The following is a 16162-nucleotide window of genomic DNA, read 5'->3' as shown; positions in this document are numbered from 1 at the left end:
GGACTGGGTGTTCAATTTACTCTTTGAGTTTTAATGGAAGCACACCTATTTATCTGAATCTGTCCCACTTTTTTATCGTTAGTTTCTCTTTCAGTTTACATCTCATGTCCTTTCATTAGGCCTATTCATATTCAGCACTTACTATCTGGGGGAATTACAACGTGATTTTAGTACATCTTGCATTTCCCTCTTTTAAGTCTTGGAATCAATCACTTAATTCCAAATCCATTGTTAATTTTATTAGAGAATAGTTTTAAGAAACCAAGATATGAGCATTAAATATATTCATCACTACCAAGGTACCACATCATCTAGGCCCTGTCCTTGGCAAGAGGTAAGAGGTACACATCAGCACATGTGTGCATGTGTATAACTTATAAACCTGACTATGCATGAGTTCATAATGATCCTGCGATTCCAATCCAACACAGGCGTCATTCTAATTCTCTCACTTTGCTCACACATATCTTTTATTCTCTAGTGTGAGAACTCAGCTCTCATGATCCATGATGGCACAGACATTAACTAGTGTCAGAATTGCTAACCCATGCCTCTGACTGCACACGCTCTGGTATATCTGTGCATGTGGATCATCTGTTACCTATGGCCTTATAGTCAACATACAATCTTTTCTCAAGTTACTTAGGTTGCAGAATAGCTTATGTGTAATAACTTTGTTTCAAGTTGTATAGTTCTTATTCTATTTTCAGTTCTCCTTTATCCTGACATTATTTATGTAGTATTAGTTACATTTTGAGAGTCAAAGTTATACATAATCAAATGCATATTCAAAAAGGGTTCCTCTCTCCTACCCACCCTACCTTTTACTGACCCATCTCCCGATCTCCCACCACCTCACCTCCCCATATTTCACTGCTCTATCTTCCCATCTTAGACTGGTGCATTTATACACCCCCTTTCCACTCTTTTCTTGCAGGCAGACAGTCTTGTTAGTTTCTGGTTTATTTTATTGTATTTATTTTTGTGTGTGTGAAGTTTGTATCTACACGTGTGCACATGTGTGAGTCTGCACTTGTGTATGGAAGCCAAAGGTCAGGGTTTGGTGTCTTTGTAAGCTGGTCTCTACCTTATTTTTTTGAGACTAGGTCTTTCACTAAACTTTGAGTTCACCAGTTTGGCTAGGCTGTGTGGCTGGAGAATCCTGGGAACCTTCTTCATCTGTTCCCCCAGTGCTGTGAGTACAGACGCATGCTCTGTGCCTGGTTCTGCATGTGAGTGCTAGGGTTGCACAGCCCGATCTTCAAGCCTGTGCAGCAAGGACTTTGATGACTAAGCCATCTTGCCACCCCCTAGTTTCTGGCTATTCTCTCTCTCTTTCTCTTTCTCTTTCTCTCTCTCTCTCTCTCTCTCTCTCTCTCTCTCTCTCTCGCTCTCGCTCTCGCTCTCGCTCTCGCTCTCGCTCTCGCTCTCGCTCTCTCTCGCTCTGTCTTGGTTTTTTGAGACAGGGTTTCTCTGTGTAGCTTTGGAGCCTGTCCTGGATCTCACTCTGTAGCCCAGGTTGGTCTTGAACTCAGAGATCCACCTGGCTCTGCCCCCCGAATCTGGGAATAAAGGCGTGCGCCACCACACCCAGCTTATTCTTTTCTTTTGTAAATTACATTGTCTTATAATCTCTTTTGAAACAGTGTCTGACTCTGTAACGCAGGTTGCCCTGGAACTCACTATGTAGCCAGGGATGGCTTCAAACTCAGTGACTCCCCTGCCTCAGCTTTGCAACTGAGTCACCACTTTGCTCTATATTCTTTATTTCCTCCATTATCACACTTGAGATAGTTTTAAGTAACTTAAATGGTCAGAAATAATGCCTGCAAACCCCTCCCTATTCTTCTAGAGAACTCTGCAGTCTCCCTGCAGGCACGTGTGTTTCGCTACTTTCCTACACATTGTTATTTAGGTTGTATTTGATAGTTTGTGTTTATGAAAACTGCTGAAGCAAATAACCAGTGTATTTACATTTCAGATTATTGGAAGTATGTTTTAGGGTAAATTCCTAGAAATTGGATTGCATGTGTAGTTTTGTTAGGCATTGCCAAATTCCCTTCGGTGTGGTTACAGCTGTCTGTTCTCACCTGCAATATGTTGGATGACATCCTTTTTAATTTTCACCAACATGATAGGTGAGAAGTAGTACTGCAGAACTGTTTGGGGTTTCTAAGATTCTTTCAATGGGAATGGGAAAGGAAGTTAGGGAGAAGCTCAGGTGACAGGCAAGGATGGAGTCTGGGCGTTCTCTCCCAAGACTGAGTTACCTAGGCGGCCCAGCAGTAGAGGATGACTGCGTGCTGGCCAATCAAAAGCCAGAAGACACGGCGCACAGTGATCTCTGGGGAGCAAAGGCAGCAGCGTGGACTCTGTACTGCACTGAGTGTGAGGGAGGCTTAGGAAGACTGACTTGGTTCTGGACACAAGGGAAAAGGCAAGAGCAAACCATGTTTAAAGTAGACATTCAAAGGTGTTTGCACCTTCAGACACTTGATGGAGGACCCAGAATCTAGGCAGCCATGCAAAATCAGAAGTTGTGAATGGATGGTTAAGTGGCAGGAGAGTCTTGAGACCTCCTCCTAGGCCACCAAAAAGGAGTGGAGGCCTCTGATCCTGTTTGTAGCCCTAAGATGGGAGAAGAATCTGTGGGACATTCATTTCTAGAAAAAAAATATTAGAACAAAAAATCAAGGATCTCCCGGATGACCAAACCATCACAGGATGTATTTCTGCATGAAGAGAGACCCAAAGAAATGCTTTAAACATACAAGAAAATCGCCCACTGTAAGCGACTACAAGATTTGTATGACAAACAGGGCTGGCTGAGACAGCCCTGGCTAGTACAGAGGATCAGTTTACCTCAACCAAACTCTGGTTCTAGTTCAAATGCCAGACTTGGAGCCAGGAAGGAGGGTTTTTTAAAATTATTATTTGTTTTTGCTTTTCTCTTCTTCAGTTTTTAAACTTGAGAAGCATCCAGAATAACTTGTAGTAAAGTACGAATGCCCAGCACTCGACAAGGTGCATTAGAAAGTGTAAATTCACAGTCAGCTTAGGAACTTAACTCTGGGAGGTTAATGCCAACAGGCACAGGTGAGCAAGAGAAAGGAGGAAAATAATTAAGCAATGTAGTGACCTTCTATTATGCTTTAGGCACCATTTACCACCAAGGATATAATGATAAGTGGGAATTACGGCCCTTGGCTTGCCTGGGTGGGATGAACACAGTGTAATGAAAACTTTATAGAAGTAAATGAAAAACAAAAACAAAGCTGTGGAGTGTGGATGGCTGAGATGGAGAGAAGGTTCCCAGGTGACCCCTAAAGAGTGGTACACAGGGACAGGTCTCTGCAAAGGGGCAATTTGGTACATTCATAACTGTGTGTGTGTGTGTGTGTGTGTGTGTGTGTGTGTGTGTGTGTGTGTGTGTGTGTGTATGTGTGTGGTGTGATTGTAAGTCTCTTTGGAATCCATCACTGAAGGCACATAACATCAAGTGTCAGAGCAGAGAATGACTGGCATAAGGACAGCATGAACGTTTAAAAAGACCTGAAACAGCAGAGAAACCCACGGAAACAGACTGCTCCCTCTACTGGTGCAGGAGAGAAGCAGCACAGACACAAAGCAGAACAGGTCAAATGTCGGGGCGGGACAGAGGGGCCTGGCCTCTGGGGGCAGGCATCCATCAGCAGGGCAGCTGGCTCAAAAGAGGGGTTAGGGACCCAGAAAACGACACCGTGAGCAAAGTCGAGAGGACCTTTGTCTCTGGGAAAATCTCCACGGGGGAGTGTCAGTTTCCTCACCCATCAATCAAAGGAAGAGAACCACATCTCCACTTAGTCCATGAATCTCAAGCCAATGACGTCAGGATGCTTGAAGAGCTCTGAGGGTGAGGGACATACTCATCAGAAGGAAGACGTCGGGCTCAAGGCAAAGAGACTGACTTAACTCGGGCACTGAGGCTGGAGGTGGTTCTGAAGCGGCTCTGTGACACTTGGTGGGTAACTAGAGAGCCAATCAGCTGCTCTGTGACACGTGGTGGGTTAGCTAGAGAGCCAATCAGCTGCTCTCTATTTCTGGAGCGACAAGGACAAGAAGACAGAGAACAAAAGAAAATGTGATCAAATTGCAGTAAGGCTGTTCAGGAACTGAATGATTTTTGTCTCGGAAGTTAGAAGCACGCCTTTGGGGGACATCTTTAGAGACAGTCTGTCTGTCCAAGATGACTCCAGACAGGGTCACCAGCTGTGACTACAGGCGGCTGGAGGAACCAGATGTCATCTCATTGCCCTTCTTAGCTCTGTGTTCCTGCAGTTAGATAATATTATGCATAAACAGAGTAATACCAAATTACCCCATTTATACATTTTATGTATCTATTAATATGGACAACAGTTTCCTTTCCATTTTACCAGTAAAGTTTTGAATACAAATGTAACTTGGCCTCTCCCCATTACAGCTCAGCCTTCAGAGCTAATTGCCTCTCTGAACACTTAAGGAGTCATTTTTCATTATGATGGTGAGCAAGGGGAAGGCAGATGGCATAGTCATGTTATTGATTTGATGGTCCTTGCCTGGCTTGCTGGATAAATGGAACTGAATGTATGGTCACTGCATCTAGACTTTTAGGGGCTTCAAGGTTCAAGTCAAATTACACCAGACAGCAGGTTCAGGGGACATGAATCCATTTATTCCCCAAGGTTTCTAAACGATGATTCCAGGGACTATGGAGGACTCTTCAGACGCCCTCCCTGGAGTCTTCTGGACCAATTTAGGTCTTTAAGGAAGAATGAACATCCTCTCTTATGTTTTACTGGTGCTTTTGGCGAATGACAGCCCAGGACATGCTGCCCATCAATTAAGAAAGTCTGCTCAATTTGCATGGCCTATGTTCATTTGCAAATTATAAGGCAGATAGATGGAGATACATTACTCACTTCTCAGAGGGTCATTAACTTTTTCCTTAAAAGCCCTTTGAGAAAGACCATTGTGGCTTTAAGGAGTTAATGTGATTACAGTCAACACTTACCTTTTGTGGAATTACATTTCTACTGCTGCTGTTTGAGCCTCCCTCAGGACTGGCATTAAGCAGGAGCGCGTATTCTCACTAACAACACCTCTGGAAGACACTATCACACCACTGAACAGTACACAGTAGGATCTGAGACCTGACTGGATTTTTTTTTTCATTTTAAATTTTATTATTAAAAAGATGCAAATAAAAAACCACACACAAATTAACCATATTCAAAGAATTTTTATCAAAATTTGAATATATCCCCCCTGGGTTTTCTGGGGAACAACTGCCCTAATGAGGTAGACCCTAGAAAAATGTTTATGTGGGGAAAAGTAATGTCCATGGCTTTAATCCACGTTTCATCACCTTGATGGTAAGAAGATGTATTTTCTCAAACCACTTAACTTCTTGTTATTCTGTTCTATGGGTTGCCCTTGGCTGCCATTTTATGTGGCAGGTGTGGTACAGTACTGCTTGCTAAGAGGAAAATTATTATTATTTTTCTGGAGAGATAGACTTTCACCACAGTAAAACAAACACCAAGAGCCAAATCCTCTGCATGAGGGATTCAGAGACCTTTGCTGTGACTCCAGCTCAGCTATAAACATGTCTCCTCCTCTTCGTGGCTCCATAGGCTTCTTTCTTGCAAACTGTGAGTTGGAAATAGGCGACCTCTAAGGCCATTTCTCAGTCTCAGAATGACAGTTCTCTGCCATCAGGATCACCCGTCCACCCTGTTTAATGCAGACCACAGAAGTCCTAATCACTGGCTCTTCTCTGTCCTGCCCCTTCCTGCAGCCATTTCCAAATAATCATTCAGAAGCTTAATATTAGTTACAAATGTTTGGCCTATGGCTCAGGCTCTTATTAGCTAGCTCTTACATTTAAATTAAGCCATTTCTAATAATCTAAGTATTGCCATGTGGCTGCGGGGTTACTGGTCTGCTGCCATGTTGCTCCTTGAGCAGCTGGATGGAGTCTCCCAGACTCTACCCTTCTTTCCTGTTCTTTGCTTGGATTTCCTGTCTGGATATATCCTGCCTTGTCATAGGCTAAATCAGCTTTATATATCAACCAATGAGAGCAACACATATTCACAGTGTACAGAAGGACATCCCATGGCATAGGAGTCTAGGTTAGACATGGCTATGAAGGTAGACTCACTGGTGGGATCAGTGGCCTTATTTGAAGACAACAGACCCCATTCTGTCTCCACAAGATTAAGGCCTCCAAGTATGTCAGACACTTCCCAGCCTCCATGACCTTGAGAGATGTGTGTTTGCTGTTCAAGCCAGTTTGTTTATTAGGGAAGCCTCACTGACTATCAGCAGGCTTTGTTTAGAGTCTTTCAAATCCAGGAATGGTAGTTTTATATAGAGTACAGTGTCATTTTTCAAAAGAAGTCCAAAGGGAAGGAGATTTACTCTTGATATTTAATTTATAGTCACGTAACTTGCATCATATTGTTTTGATTTTACAGCTTTCTTACTGTGAACGAATCTCGATCCCCTGCCCTGACTTTGTGATCATTGTCGGGCTTTAGCACCTCCCATTTCCTCCTTGACTAAAATAATCACTTACCAGTTGATTACAGAACTACCAAAACGGGGTGGTGGGAGGGAGAAAGGACAGAGAAGGGAAGTGTGGGGGCGACAGGTCTCACGTCAGAGTGAGGCGTCCTGCCCCTTCAGAAGTGTTTCTAACAGCTTAGCCTGAGAACATCTGAGTCAAATTCTAGGGTTAGCACAAGACTGAAGTGTGCCTCACTAGTCACGCGCACTAGTCATCGGGTTTCTTATTGGTAATTTTCCTCGGTTCTTTAACACGTGAATCAGTTTCTCTCCACTAACTATGGCACAAAGAAAATTTAAAATCTCAGATGGAGAGACATGGCTGCACCACTGCAGAGCGACACTGGCCATGGAGAAGAAGCTTGGAGCACAGAGTAGATTCTGGACAATCTGTGTAATGATCATCACAACAGTGAGACCCGATGCTTTGATCATTTGCAAGGCTCTCTCCTTTGAGAATAACCAGTATGTGGACTTTCACTCCATAAAATTCAAATACATTTTTTATTCATCAAGTATGAAACCTAGTTGTATTATCTCAAGTTTAAATCATACAGTTTTTTAAAAAATATCATCAAAGAAAGAAATTAAATTAAAATCATGAAATAGAACATTTTCATGCAGGGTGTGTTGGAAATACAGAACCTGCCTTAGTGTTTTGTGTCATCCTTCACTAATATTCTGATTCTACTGAATCTTAAATCTAAACAACTAATTTTTAACAGATATATTCCATCAAAAGTACAGTTCTCAGCTTAATTTTAGTCCTCAAGATATGTAGCTTCAATGCTTCATGAATCAATAAAGCATAAAACCTAATCTACTAAGATTATGGGCTTACATTTGTATAGCATATATCTTTTGGAGAGAAGTTCTACATTTTATGACTAATCAATTTTACTCATCAATCAAATGTTTATCAAGCAGATACTAAGGCCGAGTTCCTGCTGGCAGTTTCCACCTGGGCATCAGGTACGGGGAAGCCCACAGTGACTGACAGGTCAGGAAGTCGTAAAGGGAAGAGGAGCTGGGGCTGACTGAGCCCTTACAGGATGGAACTGCAAAGGCTTCTGGGAATGGAGGTGACATCAGAAGGTGAGGCGGGAAAAGGCTTTCAGGTACATGGGACAGTGGTGAGTATGGCAAACATATGCACACACTCAGAACTGCAGGGAACACATGGGTACGGGGCCAGGTGCTGGGGCACATGCAGGTGATCGCACATATGGAAGATGGATGCTGGGGGACGGCCAGTGTGAGACCAGCTCAGGATACAGAGGGAGGCACCGTGTCACCCATGCTGCTGTGCACATGGGTAGATGAGGACTGTGGGTGCTGAGTAAAGAGGCTAAGGAATGACAGGGAGGGCTGCCCACCCTGACGTACGTCTCTGGAGGTCTGGGAGGGGAGTGATGGTTACAGTAGTGCTTCCCTTGGCAGAAATCCAGGCTGTGAAAACGGCTTGGAGGAATCAAGACTGGGAAAGCAAGGTCGGCTCTGTCTGCTGTGGGGTCAGATTCTGGGATTACAGTGTCCAAAAGAGAGTAGAGAGAGGAAGGAGGAGGAGAAGGGGGGAGGGAGGGAGGGAGGGAGGGAGGGAAGGAGAGAGGGAGGGAGGGAGGGAGGGAGGGAGGGAGGGAGGGAGGGAGGGAGGGAGAGCAGAGGTGGTCAGAGGAATGGGCAGGCAGGAGAAGGGGAAGGTGACTTCGACTTTACATCTAAGTCAGGACAGCCGGGGAGAGACTGATGTTCGGCAGGTGTGAGGAGGTGGCTGCAGGACTGGGAAACAAGCACACAGCACTTTCCTAACTAGATGGAGAGGACCCCAGAGGCTTGCTGAGGTTGGACCCAAGGGAACAGAAAGCCTTCTTGTCTGTAAGGGACTGGAGTCTGAACTGCAGGGCAGAGGAGCTTTGGAGCCATGGCCTCTCCATGCATTCTAAGTAGGTACCTGAGATGGGTCAAGGTACAGAACAGCAGGCCATGCAAACGGTTCCAGAAGCTGAGAAGAATACTCAACAGTCCAACTCTCACATGTGGTGCCATGTGAGAGCTGAGGAAGGGCGTCACTCATTACCACATACATCCCTCCGTTACTACTACAGAACAACACTAGGCTTAGCAATCCGAGAGGGCTGGGATTTCACCTCCACACCTTTTGTTCATTGGACTTAACATACTTTTTAAATTATGGCCTTATTTGCATGGTTATTTGTGCTATGTTTATATCTGCAAAGGCTGCAGCCTTTCCAAGCACACAGCAGATGCTTTAAATACGTGAGTGAATATAAACAGCAAGTAGATTCACAACGGCCAGTGCTCTGCATAGAGGATAAACTATTTCCTACTGTGGGTTTTGGGGCATTTGAATATCAAGTGTTCTTACAGACAGTGAAACTGTTATCAACAATATTATTATCAACAATAATTTTAGACATTTGTTCTTACTTAATTACCTTCCTGGGTTCTCTGCCTAATTCTGTCATTTATTAAGCCACACTTTTTCTTTCTTTGTGAAAATATTGGCTATGAGCAATATTGGATTTGAGGAGAAAAGTAACTAACCTGTTGGTTTTTGTTTTGTTTTGTTTTGTTTTTTCGAGATAGGGTTTCTCTGTGTAGTTTTGGAGTCTGTCCTGGATCTCGCTCTGTAGCCTAGACTGGCCTCAAACTCACAGAGATCCACCTGGCTCTGCCTCCCAAGTGCTGGGATTAAAGATGTGTGCCACTGACGCCCAGCCTACCTGTTGGATTTTTATAATGAATTTTATTTAATAGTCGTATTTCTTACTTCTGCCCCCTCTACTAGAGAGTGCTAAGATTAACCAACAGAAGTGTTTCTACAAGTGTGAAGATATACTGGCGGAACCATGAAGGAAGAGTCTGCTAGAATAAAAATTCCATAGACTTCTAGGAAATTAGTTTGAGAACTGGTTTAAGATCCGGCATTTCTGGAACCTGTCTCTAAATCACATCCTACTCCACAGGTGCTTGCTCAGCCATGTTCATGGCTGCACTATCCACAATAGCTAGGAAATGGAAACAGTCTAACTCTTCTGCAACTGATTAATGGATAATGAACATGTGGTACATGTACAGTATGGAATACTATTCAGTTGTAAAGAAAAATGAAATCATGAAACTTACAGATAAATGGAACTAGAAAATATTATCCTGAGTGAGGTAACACAGACCCAGAAAGTCAAATGCCTCATGTTCTATCTTTGCGGTTCCTAGATTAAAAACTTTAGATGTGAGTATATAATTTGGAGTAACCATGGAGACCAGTAAAAAGGGACCATGGGGTGGGGGGCAGGGCTCTAGAAAGGGGCAGGACACAGGTGATATGAGGGAGGAAATGGGGAAAGGATGACTTTTAACTGGGAGGGTAGGTAGGTGGAGGGATAAATAACACTGAGGATGTCTTAGAAAGTCAGTGGAATCATATTATTACATGTTCTCACAAAATTAAATGTTATACACGCATATATTTAAATGAAATTATGCCACTTGAGATGACAGTACTTCTTCAAGAAGAGCCATAGACTATATTTAAAAAATGCTGAAGGACCTAGCATGAGAAGCCTTTCAAGACTTTGGCTGAAGAGTCCAAGAGGCCCCCAAAACAATACAGGCTACTGCCATTGCCCTTGGTTCCCTTCCAGAAGTTGAAGGTAAGTCCCTATTGCTGAAGACACCATGCACTTTGGATGCAGCTGAGCTGGATCTTGACCTCGAAGCTCTCCCTGGGGACTAGCTCTCACAGTACCATAAGACACTATGCAAACTGCCAAGGGAGAAAAGCGACAGTCCTCCTCGGCTCTGGTGCCAGTTCACAATGGCCAGCACGGCAAGACAGCCCCAAAGGTGGCACTTACATCTTGGGAGTAAACAACGGCAGTGGAACTGGACTTACAGCCCACTCAACAGGTGGGGGGGATTCACCTCTGGCCCTGTAACCCTAACTAAGTAGAGGAGAACTTAACTGCTACCACTTTCCTAAACAGTATAATGTCTAACTGCATTCTAAACATTTGTCCTTACTCCCACAGATAAGAGTAGCTCTGATCTCTTAAAGGCATCTTTCTTTTGTAGCAGACAAGGACATCACAGAAATCCATAAGAGGTCAAAATTTAGAGAACAATTGGTCATGAGTGCCAGGCTCCAATGGAGACATCCACAATCCCAATACCTAAGGCCAAGGGAACATCGTGGGAGAGAGAGCAGAAAGACCCAAAGGGCAGAGCACCAGGATGTCTGTTCTCTCCATGACAGTGAAGCTGCACCCATGAACTCTCAGCATTGTGGTTGCCCACACAAGACCTGGACAGTGACAGCACCAGCTGACATGCCACCCTGGAGGGAGAAAATCTCACGAGGCAGCTAATGACTGCTGAGAAGAAGAATCAGTCTTCCTCAGGGATGAACCCCTCAGCTGGTCCAATACCAAGTGGTCAGCCCTAAAAACATATACATAACAGCAACACTAAATGGACTCAGCAGGTTTTACACACACACACACACACACACACACACACACACACACACACACACTTAAAAGTGACACTGTGCTAGCTAGGTTGTGGTTGTTTTTGTCAACTTGCTACAAGCTAGAATCATGCCTCCATCAGATTGCCTGTAAGCAAGTCTGTAAGCAGTCATTATTTTCTTGAATAATGACGGATGTGGGAGTACCAAGCCCACTGTGGGTGGTACCGCCCCTGGGCCCCTCGTCCTGCGTGGCACATGAAAGCAGGCAGGGGGAACAAGCAGTGAGCAGCCATGGTCTCTGCTTCAGTTCCTGCTCCAGGGTCCGACTTCCCTCAGGGATGAAGTGTGAGCTGAGACAGTCCCCATCCTCTCCAAGTTGCTCTGGGTCACAGTGTTTATCACAGTAACAGAAACGTTGATTCAGACAGAAGCTAACTAATTTGTGTCACTGGCAAGGGGTACATGGGAAAATAATCATTCCTCGCTGGTCCCAGGCGACCGGAAGCACCCGTTAAATGACCGAATACACAGCAGCAGTTTGTCCAAGAGCTGTGCAGTCAGTTTGGAGTGAGTGAGAGAATCTTCAGACTACAGCCCAGTCACAAGCAAATGACACAGCAAGCCGTAACACGAATCTTAGAAGGTCTTATTAATAAAAACACACCCGGAGTCAGGTATTGGGGATAACACTGAAAGATCAGAGAGACAGAACCAACCACAGCCACCTCGCCTCGCCAACTCCTCAGCTGATCCTGTTTCCTCAAACTGGAAGCCTCTGTGTCCTCATCTGAATGGATCTCAGCTGAACTGCTGCTAAAAGCCTAAAAGCTTATCCAGCTCTAGTTCCTGGTCCCCATGCCTTATATACCTTTCTGCTTCCTACCATCACTTCCTGGGATTAAAGGCGTGTGTCACCATGCCTGGCTGTTTCAAGTGTGGCTTTGAACTCACAGAGATCCCCAAGGATCTCTGCCTTGGGAATGCTAGGATTAAAGGTGTGAGTGCCACCATTTTCTGGCTTCTATCTAGCAGACGTTCTGTTCTCTGACCCCAGATTAGTTTATTAAGGTGCACAATATATTGGAGAACACAATATCACCACAGAGAGTTAGTGGCGATCCTGGTCCCCACCTCAGGACTGGTAACTCTGTTGTCATAACTGACATGCTGAGTTCCTCTCATGTCACCGTACACACCTGTTGTCATGACACACAGAACCAGGCGTTCCTAGCAGGTATGGTATGACAAGCACATATCTGCATTTGATCAGATTTCTACAGTGAAATCACCAGGAAAGACCAATGAATCTGGCTTGCTCTCCACAGCCCACTGATTAGCACAGACCCTCCATGTCTTTCTTGACTAGATTTAAGTTTGTCTGTTTGCTTGCTTGTTTTTTTTCCCCCCAGGACTAAGGGCTATATATAGAAGCACCTCAAGTTTGTACTGAGGTCACAGTCGTTACAGGCTGAGGGTCCAAAGGCCCTGGGTTTGAATTCCAGCTCACTCATCTATTAGCTGAATGGAGTCTGGTCAAGTCATTCACTCTCTGTGGAGATTCAGATAAAAAGGGGAGGGTCTGGAAGCAGTAAGTATGTTTGTGTATATATGTGTGTGCATGGTGTGTATGTTTGTGTACATACTGTGTGTGTGTGCACACATATACACAAGCATGTTTATGTATCTTAATACTTTTAACAGCTGGCCCAGAATTGTTATTTCCCCCACTCTCTCTTTTTTTAAACTTCAAAGGTCTTTTTTTTTTTTTTTTTTTTTTATCATTGCTTCAAACAGGAAATGAATCAATGACGCTGTGGCTAGAATATCATTTTAAACTTTATGCAATACTTGTAGATTATTCTAAAAAAGTCTGGTCATCTTGCCCAACTGTCTAAACCTAAATTGGGACACCACAGTCTTAGACTTCCCAGCAGTGTTTCCTTGTGGATGTCAGACACCCACATATGCTGAGGAGACGGCCCAGTCAGCAGCTGAACTAGCTGTGCGGCTTGCATTCCACCCCCGGGACCCACACAAGGCAGAAGGAAAGAAGAGACCTCATGGAGCTGCCTTTTACCCCACACACGTGCTGCACGGTGTGTGTGTGTGTGTGTGTGTGTGTGTGTGTGTGTGGTGGGACACACACATACACACACACACACACACACACACACACACACACACACACACACACACACACACCAATAACAAAATCTTCAAAAGTGAATCATGCAGGAGGCTGGGTCAGAGCAAAATTTTGGTTTTAGTTGAAGCACATGGCTTCATTCTAGCAGTAGACATTTGGGACTTTTAATCCAGTGAGGAACGTTAATCCGCCTCTCATTAGGAGGAATTCATAAACTGTGGAATCCATAATCTTCCATCAGAGTCAGGAGTCATTATCTTTCCTAATTTGTGCTTCTCCAGAGGTCTACTTCCTTTGTCCACATTTCATCCTAATGTGACTGTAAAATGCTTGGGGACAGTACTGTCTGAGTGACTGGAGACAAGCTAGGTTCAGTGTCAGGCAGCAGAGCTACTTCATGTGTCATGTTTTCATGGAATGCAGCAGGCTCTGCAGCAGCTGTGAGGTGAGAAGAGAAAGTGGCTGCATGGTCAACACATGCCAACAGCACAGACCTCACGGTAACCTGAGTCTGGCGCAGCTGGCGAGGCTGCTCACGGGAAACACACATGAAGCAGCTTCCCGGACGAGCAAGGTGCCTGATTAGTCCAACTCTACAGACATCAAACACAAACAAACAAAGATCCACTTACTATCTTGTGCTTTACTTATAAGCCACCTAAGGGGAGAATTACCTATGAGCACTGAAATATATATAGAAAAACAAAACACACACACAGACGTATATAGAGACACACACATTTATACACATGCTCACACAACAGACACACACACAGACACAAACAGACATATACAGATACACACACACATATATACTCACTCACATCCTAGAAAGATTAGCAGATTAGGAAGAAATCTAAAGAGGAGGTGTCAAGAAAGGAGAATGGAATCTATGTGGAGAAAGCAGGAGAAAGGGAACCAGAGAGCGGTGGGTTGGAAAGAAGACCATGAGGAGGGCAAATAAGAACAAAGTTTAATGACATCGTATTTGTATAGAAATGTCCCAATGAAACCCATGACTTTGTATGTTTTTAAAAAGTGAACAGATAATACCAAGAAAAAGATTAGCACCTGAGTAATCCAAAGGGCAGGCAGTTTTTCTTTTGATCTCAGATTAGATGAAGGCCAAAGGCAGTTCACATTTTCAAGACTACACAGAAAAGGACACCCCTGCTCATTAAATATTACAGAAATAGTTGTTAGTAGAAAGCGGCAAAGCACTTTTGAGCCCCGTAAGAGCACTAGCTGCCCCTGCAGGGGATGGCCACTAGAGTGTGTTTCTAGACACTGACTGCCAGGTGCTAAATGCAAATTTTAAGGAAGAGTATGGTGGTGAACTTAACTGTCACCTTGACAGGACCAAAGAAGACTCAGAAGCCTGGTAAGTGTTCTCTATGTGTGACCAATTTCATGGAGACAGTCTGTGACAGTCTGAGTGGATTTGGGAGGAAGGTCCACCCTCAACATTAGTGCGCTAAATGGGCGGGAACAGGTCTAGGAAAGGTGACTGTCCTGAAGGCACCCACAGACTCTGCATTCCAGCATAGTCATGAGATTGCTATTCTATTATATCCAAAGGTTTTACTATAAAAAAAATCAGTGATATAGCAAAGTTGAATTTTATAATGAACATAATGGATGCTGGTATTCCCATCACTTTTGAGTCTCCCATTGACATTTTTACTTTGCCTGCTTCATACCTGTCAATCAACCATCATCCTATCCACCCATTAGTATATCATGTATCTTGAAGGATAGAACTGAAGAATATTCTTACTCCTCCAAGAATATCTGGACAAATTTATTAGGTTTTTAAAAAAGAAACAAACAACAAGATTGTCTTGAATAATGCACAGAGACACACACCACATCCTTCACTTTCCAGGCTCTGGAGAAAGTATGAGAACTATTTCAATGTTTCATCTACCTACCTAGAGCAGCCCTGTAGACATCATCATCATCAATTCCAATGCTTCTGTTTATGAAGATGTGGGCTGTTAACTATACAGAAGAGTTCTCTGCTCCAGATGGACTGCTAGCAGTAATATTTTTTCCCTCTGCTCTCTACCCTTGTCTCCCCCACTCCAATCATTTCTTGAGCATAGAATCACAGTGCTTTCTACACCTACCTCCTCTCACTTAGAGCTCTGTATTACCTATTTCACAGCCTTGTCATGAAGATCAAATGTGAAAAACAGGAGAGCACTGTGTAAACACCACAGCTAACGCAGCATCATCACGAGGAATCATAATGCCTCCCCCGTAAGCAAACGGCTACAGTGATGGTCCACACAAATACGAGGCTTTTTAAAACCAGGCAAAGAGGATCTCAGAGGTTAAAGGGACAGAGAGAACATTGGCAGCTGCCTTTACTTCTCCCCGTCAGTAAGGCAGCTTGTCAGGGATCAAGAGGAACCTTGGTCTATATCACCTTGGCTTGTTTTCATTAGTGAAGTATTTGTTTTGGAAATCTTCCCAGCTTTAGAGCCATGCTTCCATTAGCTGGGCACAGAACTATAAATATCCATCACATCTGACCAGAGTCAAAGCTTCTCCTTCTGCGTGCTGTTCACCAGGGTAGCGCTGAAAGAGGAGACACCCACCCGGTGTTTAAGAAGGTGCGGATAGGATCTCTTTTTTGAATAAACGTTTACTGTTGACTTTTGGATAGAAATTCCTGCACTAAGACGACCTCAAGAGTGTTGTAAATGAGGAATTGAAGGCTGTTGGGAACTGTTCACATGGGGTAGTATGGTAGCATAAGACACTTAGAGCTTAAAAGATGTAAAGTGGTATGTTTTCCATTTTGGGAGGGGATAAATACAAACCATGGCAAGGTCAAAGTTAAGTTGGGGAGTAAGCAAAGATAAAGTAAGTAGAGAGGCAAGTTCATCATCCATTACAGTCACAGAAGCTGTCAGGACCCTGGCACT

The 16162-nt window shown here is 44.0% G+C and overlaps 1 protein-coding gene across 2 annotated transcripts in view; it reads right to left on the bottom strand.

Annotated features, from left to right (window-relative positions):
- Window positions 1-16162, bottom strand: part of Atrnl1 (attractin like 1) — a 587588-nt gene that overhangs the window by 80713 nt on the left and 490713 nt on the right. The window contains exon 29 of one of the 2 annotated variants that reach the window (XM_076563387.1): window positions 5295-5754. The exons of the other annotated variant lie outside the window; for it this stretch is intronic. Within the exon in view, the coding sequence (XP_076419502.1) occupies window positions 5714-5754 (41 nt within the window). The 3' untranslated portion in view covers window positions 5295-5713. Of the gene's footprint in view, window positions 1-5294; window positions 5755-16162 lie in introns of those variants that run through there. 2 annotated transcript variants of the gene reach the window in all.

This window comes from Peromyscus maniculatus, chromosome 1 (genome assembly GCF_049852395.1).
Source record: "Peromyscus maniculatus bairdii isolate BWxNUB_F1_BW_parent chromosome 1, HU_Pman_BW_mat_3.1, whole genome shotgun sequence".
Classification (NCBI taxonomy): Eukaryota; Metazoa; Chordata; class Mammalia; order Rodentia; family Cricetidae; genus Peromyscus; species Peromyscus maniculatus.
The sequence above is the reverse complement of the archived record's forward strand: the minus strand, read 5'-3'. Positions and strand labels throughout refer to the sequence as shown.